We start from the raw sequence: 15,841 nt of genomic DNA on the forward strand, positions 1-15,841 counted from the left end.
CCAGCTTTTGCGAGATGAAAGACTTGATATTTATTGTGGGATAGAGTAATACTTTGCTCAGAATACGTAAAATCAAAATGAGTTAAAATGATGAACGACAACAACACTCTCTATTTTCTTATTATAACTTGATTGATCTGAGCGAAAGAGGAGGATTTGTTTAATCGTATAGTATTGAAGCTCATTGAATCATCCCATATCTAGATTCTTTTTTATTTGATTTGTTAATATTAATAGAAGTTATGAAGTTGAGCTCCTAGAATGCCAAGAGCAAGAGAAATAAAATTAACAAAGTGGAGTGATGTAAATTGGCAGGATGACACATGAAGCACGTGCACTGGAGGATAATTCACGAGTTCAGGGCTTCAGGCAGCCCTCCCCGTGATATTTTATTTTGTTATCTTCCTACTGACCTACTTCTTAATAAATTCCCAAAAAAAAAAAATTTTAAAAAAAATTAATACTACGTTTATAGTTTAAAAGACGCAAAAAAAAAATTTATTCAATAAAAAAGGCAACTTGTTGGTTAGAAAATCCTAATTCTTTTGATAAATTTTGGTTAACAAAAATAAGGGTAACTAATTTGGGGCTTATTGCAATATTATACCTTTAACTAAATACATCTTGCAGTTTGCCCCTTTAATATGTTTTTGGTCACACTTCATCCTATCAATTTTGTTTCACATTCACTCTACTAATTTGGTTGAACCGCTAAAATTTGTTATAAACTTCATTTTCTTTGCCCATCTAATTCAGTGCGACGTCATGATACATGTCGCCCACTTGAGAAAATAATTTTTTTAATTTTTATAATATATCAAACATGATAAAACATGTCAAAAGATTCCTCTCATAAAAGAAAAAGAAAAAACTAGATATGAATTGTACCGACCTTAATATGATTGTAACACATTGTTTTGGTAATCTCTTAAAAAGCATAGTTACTTATTGCAATTGCACAAATCTGAGTAGGATTGGACAAAGCATTCCACAATTTCGTAAATAGGTGGTTGTTGTTTGGGTTCAACAAATATGAGTAGCATTCTTTCAATTTATATTTGAAAATATTGTCTATCAATTAAATCGAAAGTCTTCAATTTTTTATTTTAATTGAAGATGTCTCTTCTCTAATTTTTTTATTTATTTTTTATTATAGAGGAAACCTGAAGGAAATAAGGAAAAATAACTCTAACACACAACTAATCTTGACTCAGACAAGCCTAATAAATTAGTTTCTAGAAGCGGAATAACAATAGAAGGAAGAGTGTTAAAAAACTTGCATCAATATTCTAAACTTGCTAACAAATCATCCACATGATTACGTTATCTGTAAACATGGTCAAGACTCAAGCGCACCATCTAACCCTTATTTAGAAGTTCTTGGTAATTTGCCACAATCCTAAAAAGAGGGTAAAGTTGATCAACGAGAGAGAGAGAACAAGCTTAACAACAACAAGTGAACAAGGGAGTCCATTTGCTTCTGTAGCAGTCGACATCATCCATCGTGCTAAAGCTATTTCTATTCCTTTTAGAAGACCCTAGAGTTGGGTCTCTTGTCTACTTTTTCTCTCCTCCACAAACCACACGGAAAGTGACGCCCAAATCTGTGAAAAGTATGGTCATTTTGGATACATTTCCAAAGAAGAGGTCCTTATACTCAAACAATCAACTCTTTTTTGTACTTATCATACTAAATATCACAATAACTTGTTGCCCCTAATTGACGTGCCAATTGTCCCATTAACAGTACAACGCCCTATCATCACACCACTCACTTATCTCATTTTCCCCATTGATAAGTCCCCCTCCCCTATATATATATAAATAAATATATATTTTTTTTTATCTGGTCCTCCCCTAGTTATTAAAACAAAAAAAGTTAAACCCAAAATTCCAAAAGAAGAAAAAAATTATAATTGTAATTACAATTACAAAAACCCAATAATCCTTCAGAAAAGAAAAAAGAAAAAAGAAAAATAGAAAGCACGTGGCAGCCTTACTATATATAGCCACCCCTCTCCTCCTTCCTCAGCTCCGTTTCTCTCTCTGATCACTCACTCTCTTCCCCTTGGTTTTCAAATTCCGTGATCAAATTCATACTCACATTCTCTTCCGTGCCCTAGCAGACCTTCAAGTGATTCAAAAAACAATAGCAAACTACGAAAAAAGGTAAACTCTTGCGAACCATTTTCTTCTCCGGCGCGGCGGTGCGATAGTGGTGGCGGCGGAGAGCATTGAGAGAGAGGTGTGCTGTATGTCAGTAGATTGCAGAGAGAGCTATAGTGGTGGAATTATTGGCGCGCTCGCGAACCCCTTGCAATGGCCCCAGCTTCGAAAAAAGCGACGCCTTCATGTTGCTCCGATTCTGCTTCTTCTTCTTCTTCCGTCATTCCTCGCCAGGCCGCGGCGCCTCCTTCGAACGCCGTCGTTTCGGCCGCCGTGGCTCAGGATTGGAGCGTCGCGGCTACCGAGGACCGCCGCGACGATCAGCGCTCCAAGAAGATCGCCATGGCTTCCTTGATTCCTGAACCTTCCGCCAAGAATGCCTCCGCCGCAGGTATTGTTGCCTTTGACTTTCATGTGAATACTCGCTCTTTAGGCGATTCATTGACGTGTTATCTGTGCGGTTGGAACGTTTGAGTTTCTTGAATCCTGATTTTTCTGATTGATTTTCTTCTTGTTCTGAGATTCTTGATGCGTTTTTTGTTATCTCTGGATGAGAATAAGGGAAATGAGAGATTAATACAACCTAATCTAGATTGGAGCTTAGATGAATACGAAGCATTCTAAAATTTTGGATTTTGGTGAGCTACTTTGTCAGAAAATCGAAGCACGGCTGGAATTATTACGTATTTTACTCATATAACATGTGTATTTTCGTAGAATTACATACATATCATCGCAGAATTCCTAATGTAGAGCTGAGCACTGTCGCATTCCACATTAATCATCTGAAGCCTGGTTTTCCTTGGGTCGTTTCAAGTACTTTTTGATGCAGAGTGTTTTCTGTTGCATTTGGTTTGTGAATTTGAGTCTTTTCCGTTGCTCTTGTAGGCATCCCGATCATGCTTAGGCCTCAATCAAGGCATCCATTGGAACCTTTATCTGCTGCCGAAATTTCTGTGGCAGTGGCGACCGTCAGGGCTGCTGGAGCAACTCCTGAGGTTGTGAATTCAACTGTTGACTTGTCTCTTATTTTCTGTTCTTCTGAGGTTTAGATTGTTGGCTAAATAATAATTTTCTTTCCAGGTTAGAGATAGTATGCGTTTTGTTGAAGTGGTTCTTCTAGAACCAGAAAAACATGTTGTTGCATTAGCGGATGCATACTTCTTCCCTCCTTTCCAACCCTCATTACTTCCGAGAACCAAAGGTGGACCTATAATACCCACTAAGCTTCCTCCGAGGCGAGCTAGACTTGTTGTTTACAACAAGAAGTCAAATGAGACAAGCACATGGATTGTTGAGCTGTCAGAAGTACATGCAGCTACTCGTGGTGGGCATCACAGAGGAAAAGTAATATCATCACAAGTTATCCCTGATGTTCAGCCCCCCATGGTATTTTGCTTTCCTTTTTTTTTTTTTTGGATTTTAACTTGTTTTGTACCCTTTTAATTATGTTAATTGGAAGTACTGCTTGGTGCTACTCACTAATTTGATATTTAGACTTCCAGCTGAAAAACCCGAGTGATAGAATCACGGAATGGATATGATCTAGGATTGTATTTTACGTTTATTTTTTAAAACAATAGGATATAATCATACAATTGTTGTTTATTTTCCCTAACTGCCTGTTGCCATTTGCTAAAAGAATACAATATATGATGAATTTTGATTACTAGCATAGTTCCATGATGTCTTTTTCTTTAAAAATAAAAAATTCATTGCCTCGGGACTACAGGATGCTGTGGAATACGCTGAATGTGAAGCTGTTGTGAAAGACTTTCCTCCATTTAGAGACGCTATGAAGAAGAGGGGTGTTGAAGATATGGATCTTGTGATGGTTGATGCCTGGTATGTGTTCTAAGTTGCTCCTGTAGAGATAAAATTTCAGAAGGTTAACAAATAAACTCTTATTTAATATATGGGGGGTGCTTTATACTGCAGGTGTGTTGGTTATCATAGTGAGGCTGATGCTCCTAGCAAAAGACTTGCTAAACCACTGATATTCTGTAGAACTGAGAGTGACTGCCCAATGGAAAATGGTTATGCACGCCCTGTTGAGGGAATCCATATACTTGTTGATATGCAAAGCATGGCGGTGATAGAGTTTGAAGACCGTAAGCTGGTTCCCCTACCTCCAGCCGATCCATTGAGGAACTATACTTCTGGTGAAACAAGAGGTGGTGTTGACCGGAGTGATGTGAAGCCTTTACAAATTGTTCAGGCTGAAGGTCCAAGCTTTCGTGTTGATGGATATTTTGTGGAGTGGCAGAAGGTAAATTTTGAATTTATTTCTGAAATCATCTTCTTGTTTACTAAATTTTGAATATTAACTCCATGTTCTGTTTGGCAGTGGAATTTTCGTATTGGATTCACTCCCAGGGAGGGGCTAGTTATATATTCAATTGCGTATGTTGATGGTAGTCGGGGACGAAGGCCTGTAGCCCATAGGTTGAGTTTTGTGGAAATGGTGGTGCCATATGGAGATCCCAATGATCCACATTACAGAAAAAATGCTTTTGATGCTGGGGAAGATGGCCTTGGTAAAAATGCACATTCCCTAAAGAAGGTATGACCAATTCATGACTCAGGTTATGTCATGTTTTCTTTTTGAAGTTATTGCATTTTCTTTGAAGTTGCTCAATCTTTGCTGAGCTGAAATCAAACTACCACAACAGGGGTGTGATTGTTTGGGCTATATCAAATACTTTGATGCCCATTTTACAAACTTTACTGGAGGTGTTGAGACAATTGAGAATTGTGTATGTTTGCACGAAGAGGACCATGGACTTCTGTGGAAGCACCAGGACTGGAGAACAGGTTTAGCAGAAGTGCGCAGGTCAAGACGGCTGACAGTTTCTTTTATATGTACTGTGGCTAATTATGAATACGGATTCTTCTGGCACTTTTATCAGGCAAGCTTTTATACTATAAATTTATTTGAATAGCTTGTGTACTCGTATTTCTGTAATTGTTAAACTTTGAACTGGAAGCTAAAGAAAATTTCTATTGGATTAATTTAGGTTTCCTTTTATGGTTTTTGTGTGATTGTTTGTCTTTGATACAGTTGTATGACTTAGGATACAGGGAGGTAGTTGAAGAAGTATCTGCCAACTTAATGCGAACAATTTTCTTGCTTTGCTTTGAATTTTAACTTGTTTATCTTTTACAAGTTCCTGTGTCTGCTTTCCCATTATCTTCAGTACCCTACCAGTAAAGACAAGTTCAGCTTTGTTGACATGAATGTCAATCTATTGCAGGATGGAAAGATTGAAGCTGAAGTTAAACTTACTGGAATACTCAGCTTAGGAGCACTACAACCTGGAGAAGTCCGAAAATATGGCACTGTTATTGCACCGGGGCTATATGCACCAGTTCATCAGCACTTTTTTGTTGCTCGTATGGATATGGCTGTTGATTGCAAACCTGGGGAAACATACAATCAGGTATGATGCTTACAGTCTCACAATCAAGTATTGTGCCTTTAGACTTGAGAGTTTTGTTGTTCAACTTTTTACATTGGTCATTATTCTGAAATGTTTCCTCAATAATTTAATGGCAAAAGCATAAGGAAACTCTCACAATCAAGTATCACACCTTCACCAGTAGAAGATAGATGTGACAGTATGTATGAATTTGATACATCTTATAATACCCCTATAATACCATGCCATTACCAGCTGCTTTTCTTCCTTTTGGAAAACCTGTCATTACCCATAGAAACTGTACAACACTTTGAAAAACCTGAAAGTTTAAGATGTGAAATAGAAAGACATGAGCGGTCCCCTGCTCCTTCTGACTGCTTAATTTTTAGGACTAATCAAGAATAATTGAAAGAATTCTACTTATAGGACTGGGGAATGAGTAGGAACTTCTATAAGGAGCATGTGACAAAGCTCCCGATCAAAAAATTTTCATTCAAGCTATAACCAGCAACCATTATGTTGTGACTTAAACCCATGATGAGGAAGAAATAATTTATGTGCTTATTGTTTCTTGATGATTCTTGTATTTGTTGAAAAAAAAAAAAAAACAAATAGTGATGCTTACTTACTTGATTATTGGATGACTTACAAGTTTACCTTCATCCCAAGTATTTGTGATTTAAGTTTGCGACTTGTTGATTGTTGTTATAAACAAAATGCCTTTTCTACTGTTGCATAAGTCATGAAGTCAATATTTTCCATCTAATTATATATTGTAGGTTGTGGAGCTAGATGTTAAAGTTGAACAACCTGGAGACAATAATGTCCACAGCAATGCATTTTATGCTGAAGAGAGACTTCTTAGAACTGAATCGGAGGCAATGCGAGACTGTAATCCCCTGTCCGCCCGCCATTGGATTGTAAGGCATTCTTGCCATAATTTTTAGGTCTCCTATATTCTAGATTTCTCTTTCAAAAAAAAAAATCTAGATTTCTGGTACTTAACTTAACTTGTTTTAATCTCCTATATTCTAGTACTTACTTAGATTGTTATAATTGAGTACTGTATTAATATGGTCCAGGTAAGGAACACACGAACTGTTAACAGAACTGGACAGTTAACAGGCTACAAGCTTGTACCTGGTTCAAATTGTTTGCCATTAGCTGGTTCTGAGGCCAAGTTTTTGAGAAGAGCTGCTTTCTTGAAACATAATCTTTGGGTTACACCATATGCACGTGATGAGATGTTTCCTGGAGGAGAATTTCCCAACCAAAACCCAAGGGTCGGTGAAGGATTGGCTACATGGGTTAAGCAGAATCGATCTCTTGAAGAAACTGACATTGTCCTTTGGTTGGTTTCTCTAGTTCTTTCTCCTGTGTTTTCCGTGTACTTCATAATACATTGCCGTCTTGTTTGTATTAAACTGTTCAAGCTCAGATGCTAACAAGAACGGTGATAATTGCAGGTACGTATTTGGGATAACTCACGTTCCTCGGTTAGAAGACTGGCCTGTCATGCCAGTGGAGCGCATTGGCTTTGTGCTTATGGTATTTACTGGGTTCAATTTCTTATGCATCCTTTATCATTATTGTCCATGTTCTGATTGCTAGCATCTGCATAATATAGTTATCTTGAATGAGATTAATGTCGCAAAGTGGCATATGGGTTATATACAGGGGTAGCCTATCATTATTACTAAGATTAATTGTGAAATTGCTTTTGCTTAAACATGAAACTGGATATATTGTACTCATATGTGTTTGAACTGGACCGCAATTGTTGTTGCTTGGTGTCTCTGATCATGCTTTGTTAACGCTTGTGGGTGCAGCCTCATGGATTCTTCAACTGCTCTCCTGCAGTGGATGTTCCGCCCAGTGTCTGTGAATTGGAAGTCAAAGAAAATGACGTCAAAGACAATGGGGTTGCAAAGCCAATTCAGACTGGGTTGATGGCAAAGCTTTGAAGAGATGCTGTGTACCACTTTCTTCGCAAAGCTGCTATTTGTCTTCGGTTTCAATTGGCCCATGGGAACCAAGCGCTAAGAACACAGATTCTTTGTTAAATGGAACTGCTGGTCATTTGTTTAGCTTGAAAAACCAATAGTACTTTTCTACTATAAGAAGATAAGAGTTGCAGAAACGTTTAAAGAATGATATGAACAAGCAATTTTGAATGTTTAAACATTGTCCGCTTTCGATGAAGATAATCAGAAAACCAATTTTAGATCTCACTTCAGCTATAAACCTGTAGTCACAAGATATGTTAAATTACATATGGCTGCATGTCCGTAATTCAGATGGTCAACCTCTGCTTGCATCAAGTAAGAATCTTGGCTGCATGGACATTCTCGAAGCTGAAGCCATGGCCCTGCGTGAAGGCTCATCTCATCTCTCTCATATCTCCTCTCAAAGGATCATTGTTGAAGGTGACTTGAAGATCTTGATAGATGCCCTCAACCAAACCATATTTCCTCCCTGGCGCATTAAATTTGTGCTGCAAGATATTAAGGAGCTTACTCATCGTTTTGCATTAGTTTCCTTTTGTCATATTTGGTGAGAGGCCAATTTTTGGCGGATAGCCTTGCTAATCTACGGCACTCCTATCCTTCTCTTTCTCATTTAGTTTGGGAGTGCCGCCTTCTAGTTTGATCTCAAAGTGGTTGTTCTAGGGGTTTTCTTTGTAATTTTCTTTCCTGATCGGAAAAAAAAAAATTACAAAATTGTTTGGCGGCAAAATTTGTGCAAAAAAAAAAAAAAAAAAGTAGACAAACAATCGTTGGTCTGCTTCATACGTAAGGAAATCAGGTTGTAATGTTGTAAGCCTTAATCCATTAGGAAAAGGACTCCAAAGCCGATAACATTTAGGAATAGGAATGCTAAGCCTTTAACATATAAATAGGGTTTGGATGATCATTTTTGTTTATTGGGATATGAGTTAGCGAACCTCATCAACATCAACAACTCTCTGTGTGCTGTGTTCTTGCTTCTTCTTGGCGTTAACAATTTAAAATTTTTTTTTTAATATTTTGTACTTTGAGGTTTTACGGCATGTCTACGCCCAGCCTACAAGTGAGGGACAACATTGAACTAGATGAAACTGAGGAGAGGATCTTCACATTGCTGCTCAAAATGATTCACCAATGTAACCTCAAGACGGAGCTTCGCGTCGCCGGTGGATGGGTCCGGGATAAGCTTCTGGGACAAGAGTGCAAGGACATTGACATTGCTTTGGAAAATATGACCGGCAAAGACTTTGCTGAGAATGTCCAAAAGTACATGACCTCTGTGGGTGAAAAATCTCAAGAAATTGCTGTCATTGGAAGCAATCCAAAGCAATCAAAACATTTGGAAACGGCGAGGATGCGCATTTTTGGATTGTGGATTGATTTTGTGAACTTACGTTGTGAAGAGTATAGTGACAACAGTCGCATTCCTAGTGACCAAAAATTTGGCACACCGGAACAAGATGCAATGAGGAGGGATCTGACCATCAATAGCTTGTTCTACAATGTTAGTACTAAATCAGTTGAGGATTGGACCAATAGAGGAATTGACGATTTGAAATCAGGGATAATTGTGACTCCTCTACCACCAATGGAGACCTTGTTGGAGGATCCCCTGCGAGGTCTACGAGCTATCCGGATTTGCGCAAAGCGTGATGGATTCATACTAGATGAAGGACTAAAGGAAGCTGCTGCGAGTGATGAAGTGAGAGCTGCATTTGCTACTAAAATCAGCAGAGAGCGAATCGGAGCTGAAATTGATCTCATGATCTGTGGCAGTCATCCTGCCCGAGCTATGAAGGATATCTGTTACTTGAAGTGGTTTTGGGATGTCTTCAGTCTTCAGCCTCAGTGTGAGCCGCCATCGGAAGGATGCGACAAGGCTTGTGTAGCTTACTTGGATTGTGTATGTAGCCTTGTTCCGGTAATTGGGCGCACTACTTTTGATGATGAACAGAGAAGGCTCTCTTATTATGCTGCTATGTTCCTCCCACTTGGGAAGAACATGTACAGGGATAAGAAAGGTAAAGTCTTTCCTGTGGTGAATTACATTTTCAGATACTCCCTTAAGCAAAAAGTCAGTGATGCTGAAAGTGTTATGAAGATACACTATGCATTTGAGAAGTTCTTACCTTTGCTTCCTCACTTTGGATCCAATGGAGGTGATGTTCAACAAGCTGAGGATGATTTGGGAATTGGAGAATATGTTGATGATGTCTCTGTTACTTCAAAAGAATCAAAACTCCGAGTATTGACAGGATTTCTCTTGCGAGAAGTTAAAGATTTTTGGCGAGTTGCTTTGCTCATGTGTTGTGCGCAAGATCCTTTGGACAAGAACTTCACACTAAAAGATCGAAGAGCGTTTTTTAGACGAGTTGAAAGGGCCATAGTTGATGATCTAGGCCTTGACAAAGTCTGGGATGTAAAGCCATTACTTGATGGAAACGCTATCATAAAACATTTGCAGCTTAAATCTGGAGGACCAGTTGTCAGTAAATGGCAAAGGAAAGTACTTGCATGGCAGCTAGCTCATCCTTCCGGGACTGCAGGGGAATGCATAGAGTGGATGATGGAAACTCATTCTTCAAATTACAATTAAAACTTTAATATCAGCATGTTATTAGTCGACACTAAAACTGTACAACTTCGAGTTCAATGGATGTAGTTCACTTCAACTTTTCATAAGCATGGCCACTTGGGTGAAGCAGAATCAAACTCTGGAAGAAAGTGATATTATTCTTTGGTGGTTGGTTTCTCCGATTTATTCTTGTAGTAGTGGTAGCTTGCCTTCTTAGAGTTGTATGTAACTATTTGATATGTAAATGTTGCAGGTATGTATTTGAAAACAACTCAAATTCCTCGTTTAGAACACTGGCATTGCCAGTGGAGCGCATCAATTTAATCTTTTGTGGTATTTTCTGATCCAGTATATTATTGGGAGTGCACAAACAACGTGGCTAGGTGGATTCTTAATTTGCTAGAGTTGAAGTTTAATGATGCTGCATGTATATTATGCAGCCTCATGGATTCTTCCAACTGCTGTCCTGCAATGGATATCCCCCCTAGTGCATCAGTACCTTGGATACACACACACACACATCCTGCGCCAAAGCAACTTGTACAGTTGAAATCCTGAAGAGTCCAACACAATTTAACACTAGCAGTTGTTTCATTGATATACATATAAGATAACTGACTGATCAAGACAATGAAAGAGATACATCAAAATGTAGAAACAGGAAATATAAACAAATTTAACTTCAAGTTCCAAAGATGATGCTTTACTGCAAAAATAAATCCATATTCGATCAACAAAGATGAACAAAGATGATGCTTTTACAACTTTGGCAAGTCACTGGACTGCATCTTAGACAAATTCAAGCTCACAAGTCTTCGACCCCTTTTGAAACGTTAAAATTTCCTCATACAACTCCTGTTTTGCCTTGCAATGTGAGGAAGTTAGAGAAATAGTCATTGTAGTTAGAACTTCACTGAACTTCAACAAATACTTTACGACTTGTAACTGATTTTCATATCCCTGAACAGAAATGGAAATCGTTTTAAGGTGCGAAAGCAAACAACTAGGCACAGACTCAGGTGGATTGAAGGGCTCCTTATGTCCTTCACACTTTGATCCGATTAAACCAATTTCTAAAACAAGATGTTCAAGACGAGGTGATCTCTTGAGAAACGCTGTCAACTCTGTTACATATTCCTCCCAGTCAGAGGAATAAAAGACTAGTAGCTTCAATTGCTTCAAATGGTTGAAAGTGGGCAGGTGGCATTCCAAAAAATTAGGAGCTTCAAGAGACAAATATTGTACACAGGAAACTCCTCCCAGTAACCTAGATGCACAGTCAACATCTTCATAGTTGAAAAAAAATTTGGCTGTGACTTGAGGATTTTGCATTCTCAAAAGAATAAGGTGATAAGCTTTGCTCACAGACATCAAGGTATTCAAGCTTGAGGGAATCAATAAAAAAACTCAATAACCTCGTCCCATGGAGAGTGTATCCTTAACGTCTTCAATTCAGGTGCAGAGATTCTGACATTCTTATCATAACCATTTATACCTATCACCAAATCCTCAAGAACAGGGCAGAAAGGACAAAGCTTTACCAGTGAGGTAGTATAATCATTAAAAGCTGTAAAATCAAGGAGCTTAAGACTCGGGAAAGGACCTGATGTTGAAGGAGGAGCATAGCTAATACAATCTGATTCTACCCTCAAAGTCACCAGTGTTTTGCATATGAACACGCTTTGAGGCATTTTGAATTCAAACGTTCCAGAATAAAACTGAAGATCAAGTTCAACAACATTACCCCTGACAGCAGTGCATATCCAGCGATCAATACGAGAGATATCCTCCTTTTCGACATTGCTACCACCAAGGAAACGAAATTTCAGGATGTTGGACGAGTTGTTGCGTAGTGAAAATACACAATCAACAAACATCATAAAAGCTTCAAATCTTCCTGGGAATTCTCTGTCTTCAAAGACTAGGTTGGGAACGGAAGTCCATACGTTTTTCCATCTGGTAGACAAAATAGTAGTCCGCACAGCATATAATGTGGTGGGAAGGAACGAAAGTATGTGACAAAGAATTGCATCTGGTAATTCACTGATCCTATCTTCCGCTTCTGCTTCAAGTTTGCCTTCCAAATCCATTAATTCCTCCTATGGTTGTATTCTTTTGAATTATGGACACAGGTGAGAGAACCTCAAACAAACATGTGGAATCCTACACAGAGAGATATCATGATAGAGGTTACTTACTATTACGTAATAACTATTAATCGTAATGCTAGTGTACAGAAAAGCTAACAAGGCATATATAAAACAGATCCATATATTTAACAAAACCTCTTTAATTATTCAACTGTTATGCTAACTTTACCAAATCAATTTCATCCGAATCAGATGAATGAAAGTCAATCAAGAGTCTACTTGAAACACCTTGATTCCAACGCACACATATCATGCATAGTATATGAGATCTTCCATATATAAACCCTTCTAAGCTCCCAGTTGTAAGTAAAGTAGCACTTCATAGTTCATGGAGATAGATAAAGCTAATGAGAAACAGAGCAAAAGGAAAAGGAAAAGAAATTTACAAACCCTCGCAAATTGGTCTGTGTTGCTCCTCCTCTCTGCTCTGAGTGATCGCCAGAGCATGGGAAGCAGCTGGAAAGAGATGAGATAACGAAATAGTGCATTATATGGGGATATGAGGATTATTATGTAATTTCGTTACAACACAAAAAAGTTCTTACTATGAAAAATTTGAACATCAAACTTCATCCATGATTATCGGAGAATATAACTCCGAAATATAATGCATCTCTTTGCATACTTAATCTAAATAAGTAAATAGTGCCTCACTGTTGTAATGTCTAAGTTAGGAACTTCTTCTTGGCTTCACGGTAAAACACTTTGGTCTGAAATTTTGGAAAATAAAAATAATTTTCATCATTTATTTACTTTTCGAGCTTCATAATCAAATTAAATAAAATTATCCTTGCAAAACTTTGTGACCCAACTAAGTGAACCCATCATTAATGCATGTCACCAATAACATGGGTGTTGGAAGATAGTAATGCAGTCTATAACATCATCTCAAACAGTCTTCTCGCCTGTTTGAGGCGTTTAGCGATATCAAATAATAAACGAACAACTCATTAAGATGACAACAGATCATAACCGCGTATACGAAGGTGAAAGAATAACATAGAATTAGAATTCATTCTTTTGATTCCTAAAGTTTTTGCCCCATTTTTTGTTTCCATTCCAAAAGTCCGTTCATTTCATCATCAATCATTCAATCATTTAATCTTTTTACCATCTTCCGCCTAATTTCTAATTCCTGATCCTTCCACGTCATCCCCAAAACCCTAAAACTAGAAAACCTCCCCAACCACATATTCGTGGCGGGGCGTGGTCTCCTTTATTCTCTCCCCTCCTCGCCGGCGCACACACTGACACTGCTGCACCACTACAGTTTCTTCTGGATTTCTCTGGGCTTCTCCTGTCGGGTCGTCTTCTCTCTCTCTCTCTCTCTCTCTCTCTAAAATGGATGACGAAAAGACCCTCCAAGAGGAGCTGTGCCTCCCCATCCTCCTCGCGGATCGGGTGCTCAAGTCGGCCCACGAGGCCGAGTCGTCCAAGCTCGAGTGCGCCGACCTGGCCCACCAAGTCGACCGCCTCTCCCAGATGCTCCGATCCGCCGTCCGCATCGCCGCCGCCTCCCCCTCCCTCTACGAGCGCCCCGTCCGACGCATCGCGGCCGACGTGGCCAAGAACCTGGACCGCGCGCTCACCCTGGTCCGCAAGTGCAAGCACAGCGGCGTCCTCCGGCAGGTCTTCTCCATCACCACCGCGGCCGACTTCCGCAAGGTGTCGAGCCTCCTCGAGTCGTCGATCGGCGACATGAAGTGGCTCCTGTCGGTGTTCGAGTCGGACGGCGCGAACCTCTCCCTGCCGCCCATCGCGAGCAACGACCCGATTCTGAGCTGGGTGTGGTCCTACATCGCGACCATTCAGATGGGTCAGCTCCGGGACCGAGTGGAGGCGGCGAGTTCGCTCGTCTCGCTGGCGAGGGACAACGACCGGAACAAGAAGATAATTGTTGACGAGGGAGGAGTGACGCCGCTGCTCAAGCTTCTGAAGGAGGGGTCTTCGGCGGAGGCACAGATTGCTGCGGCGAATGCTCTGTTTCATATCGCTACGGACCAGGAGAGGGTTCGGACTGTGATCGAGTTGAATGGGATTCCGATGATAGTTTCGGTTTTGGGGGATTCGCCGATGAGGGTTCAGGCGGCGGTGGTGAGATTGGTGGCGGAAATGGCGGAGCTTGACCCTATTGCGCAGGTGGACTTTGCCAGAGAAAATGTGACTAGGCCGTTGGTGTCTCTGTTGGCTATGGATACGGTTCTGGATGAGCCGAAACCGCAGCCGGGTAAGCCCAGCATTCATTCGCTTGTGATTAATAAGGAGTTGGTAGGAAAGGGGGCGAATTCGAGTACTAGGTTGGGGTCCTTTAGTTCGAATCATTATCATTCTGATGGGAGTAGTAGAGGCGGGCATTATAGGAAAGATAGGGAGAGAGAGGTTGAGAGCCCTGAGGTCAAGCTCAACCTCAAGGTTGGTTGTGCTGAGGCATTGTGGAAGTTGTGTAGAGCTTGTTTGTTGAATAGTCGAAAAGTTACAGAGACTAAAGGGTTGATTTGTTTGGCCAAGATTGTTCACAAGGAGGTTGGGGAATTGCAGCTTAATTGCTTGATGACTGTGATGGAAATAGCTGCAGTGGCAGAGTCAAATCCAGAGCTTAGACGATCGGCTTTTAAGCCCAACTCTCCGGCTGCAAAGGCAGTTGTCGATCAGCTTATGAGGGTTATTCAAGAAGAGGGCAACCCGGATCTGCAAATACCGGCAATCAAGGCAATTGGGTCACTCGCAAGAACTTTTGCCGCCAGGGAAACCCGGATAGTTGGTCCTTTGGTTGCGCGGCTGGGTAATGTGAATGTGGATGTGGCAACTGAGGCTGCCATTGCATTGGGAAAGTTTGTGTGCTTGGAGAACTTCAACCGAGTAGAGCATTCCAAGACGATAATTGAGTTCAATGGGGTTCCTTCTCTGATGAGATTGTTGAAGGCTACTGATCGGACCAACGAACTTGCTCACTTGCACTGCCTAGAACTATTATGTTACCTCGCATTGCACGTAGGCAATAGCAAAGCTCTCGAACAAGCACAGGTGTTGAGTACTCTCGAGGGGGAGCTCGTTCTGCTGTGGCACAAAATCCAGATTTGAAGGAGTTGTTTTCCAAAGCCATACACCATCTCAGTCTTTATCAGCCTGGAGCTCATCCCCACAGGCAAACTTTCATGCCATAATGCCGGAGTTTTAGCCATGTGAGTTGATCATGTATTTGTAACATAGATAGAAACAAATTGATTCCTTGTGGACAAAGCAAAGCCGAAAAGATTGGCTCTGATGTAAGAAATTGTTGTATGTAATATATAGATTGATCTTCGAAGACCTGTTTCAGCTGTTGTCTTCAACTAGATGAGTGTATGTTTAGACATGTATCTGCAATCTGTTGCACATAATTTGAAGGAACGCTGTTCTTTTAGTAAAGCATCAAATTTTGTAGATTGTTCTCAATAAATCCCAGTAAGTGTTCTTCTATTTCTCCAAATCACTAATTTCTTGTTTGAACTAGTCAAATTTTGGTATGATTTAGGGTAAAAAAAG

The 15,841-nt window shown here is 40.0% G+C and overlaps 3 protein-coding genes and 1 pseudogene across 3 annotated transcripts; 3 read left to right on the forward strand and 1 right to left on the reverse strand.

The window, feature by feature from the left end:
* Positions 1 to 2,024: 2,024 nt before the first annotated feature.
* Positions 2,025 to 7,804, forward strand: LOC112178568 (copper methylamine oxidase). The gene is made up of 12 exons (XM_024316720.2): positions 2,025 to 2,557; positions 3,055 to 3,164; positions 3,250 to 3,555; positions 3,899 to 4,011; positions 4,105 to 4,435; positions 4,514 to 4,729; positions 4,839 to 5,075; positions 5,421 to 5,606; positions 6,365 to 6,505; positions 6,668 to 6,936; positions 7,052 to 7,133; positions 7,415 to 7,804. Exons 1-12 carry the CDS (start codon positions 2,320 to 2,322, stop codon positions 7,547 to 7,549), a joined length of 2,364 nt encoding a protein of 787 aa, XP_024172488.1. The 5' UTR covers positions 2,025 to 2,319; the 3' UTR covers positions 7,550 to 7,804.
* A 170-nt stretch (positions 7,805 to 7,974) lies between these two features.
* LOC112178569 (tRNA nucleotidyltransferase cca2) lies at positions 7,975 to 10,270 on the forward strand. The gene has a single exon (XM_024316721.2). It carries the CDS (start codon positions 8,634 to 8,636, stop codon positions 10,185 to 10,187), a length of 1,554 nt encoding a protein of 517 aa, XP_024172489.1. The 5' UTR covers positions 7,975 to 8,633; the 3' UTR covers positions 10,188 to 10,270.
* Positions 10,271 to 10,742: 472 nt separating this feature from the next.
* Positions 10,743 to 12,867, reverse strand: LOC112179474 (annotated as a pseudogene).
* Positions 12,868 to 13,509: 642 nt separating this feature from the next.
* Positions 13,510 to 15,724, forward strand: LOC112176745. Its single transcript, XM_024314803.2, has one exon. The coding sequence runs from the start codon at positions 13,658 to 13,660 to the stop codon at positions 15,395 to 15,397; it is 1,740 nt and encodes a 579-aa protein (XP_024170571.1). The 5' UTR covers positions 13,510 to 13,657; the 3' UTR covers positions 15,398 to 15,724.
* Positions 15,725 to 15,841: the final 117 nt, after the last annotated feature.

Source organism: Rosa chinensis, chromosome 7 (assembly GCF_002994745.2).
Source record: "Rosa chinensis cultivar Old Blush chromosome 7, RchiOBHm-V2, whole genome shotgun sequence".
NCBI classification, from domain to species: domain Eukaryota; kingdom Viridiplantae; phylum Streptophyta; class Magnoliopsida; order Rosales; family Rosaceae; genus Rosa; species Rosa chinensis.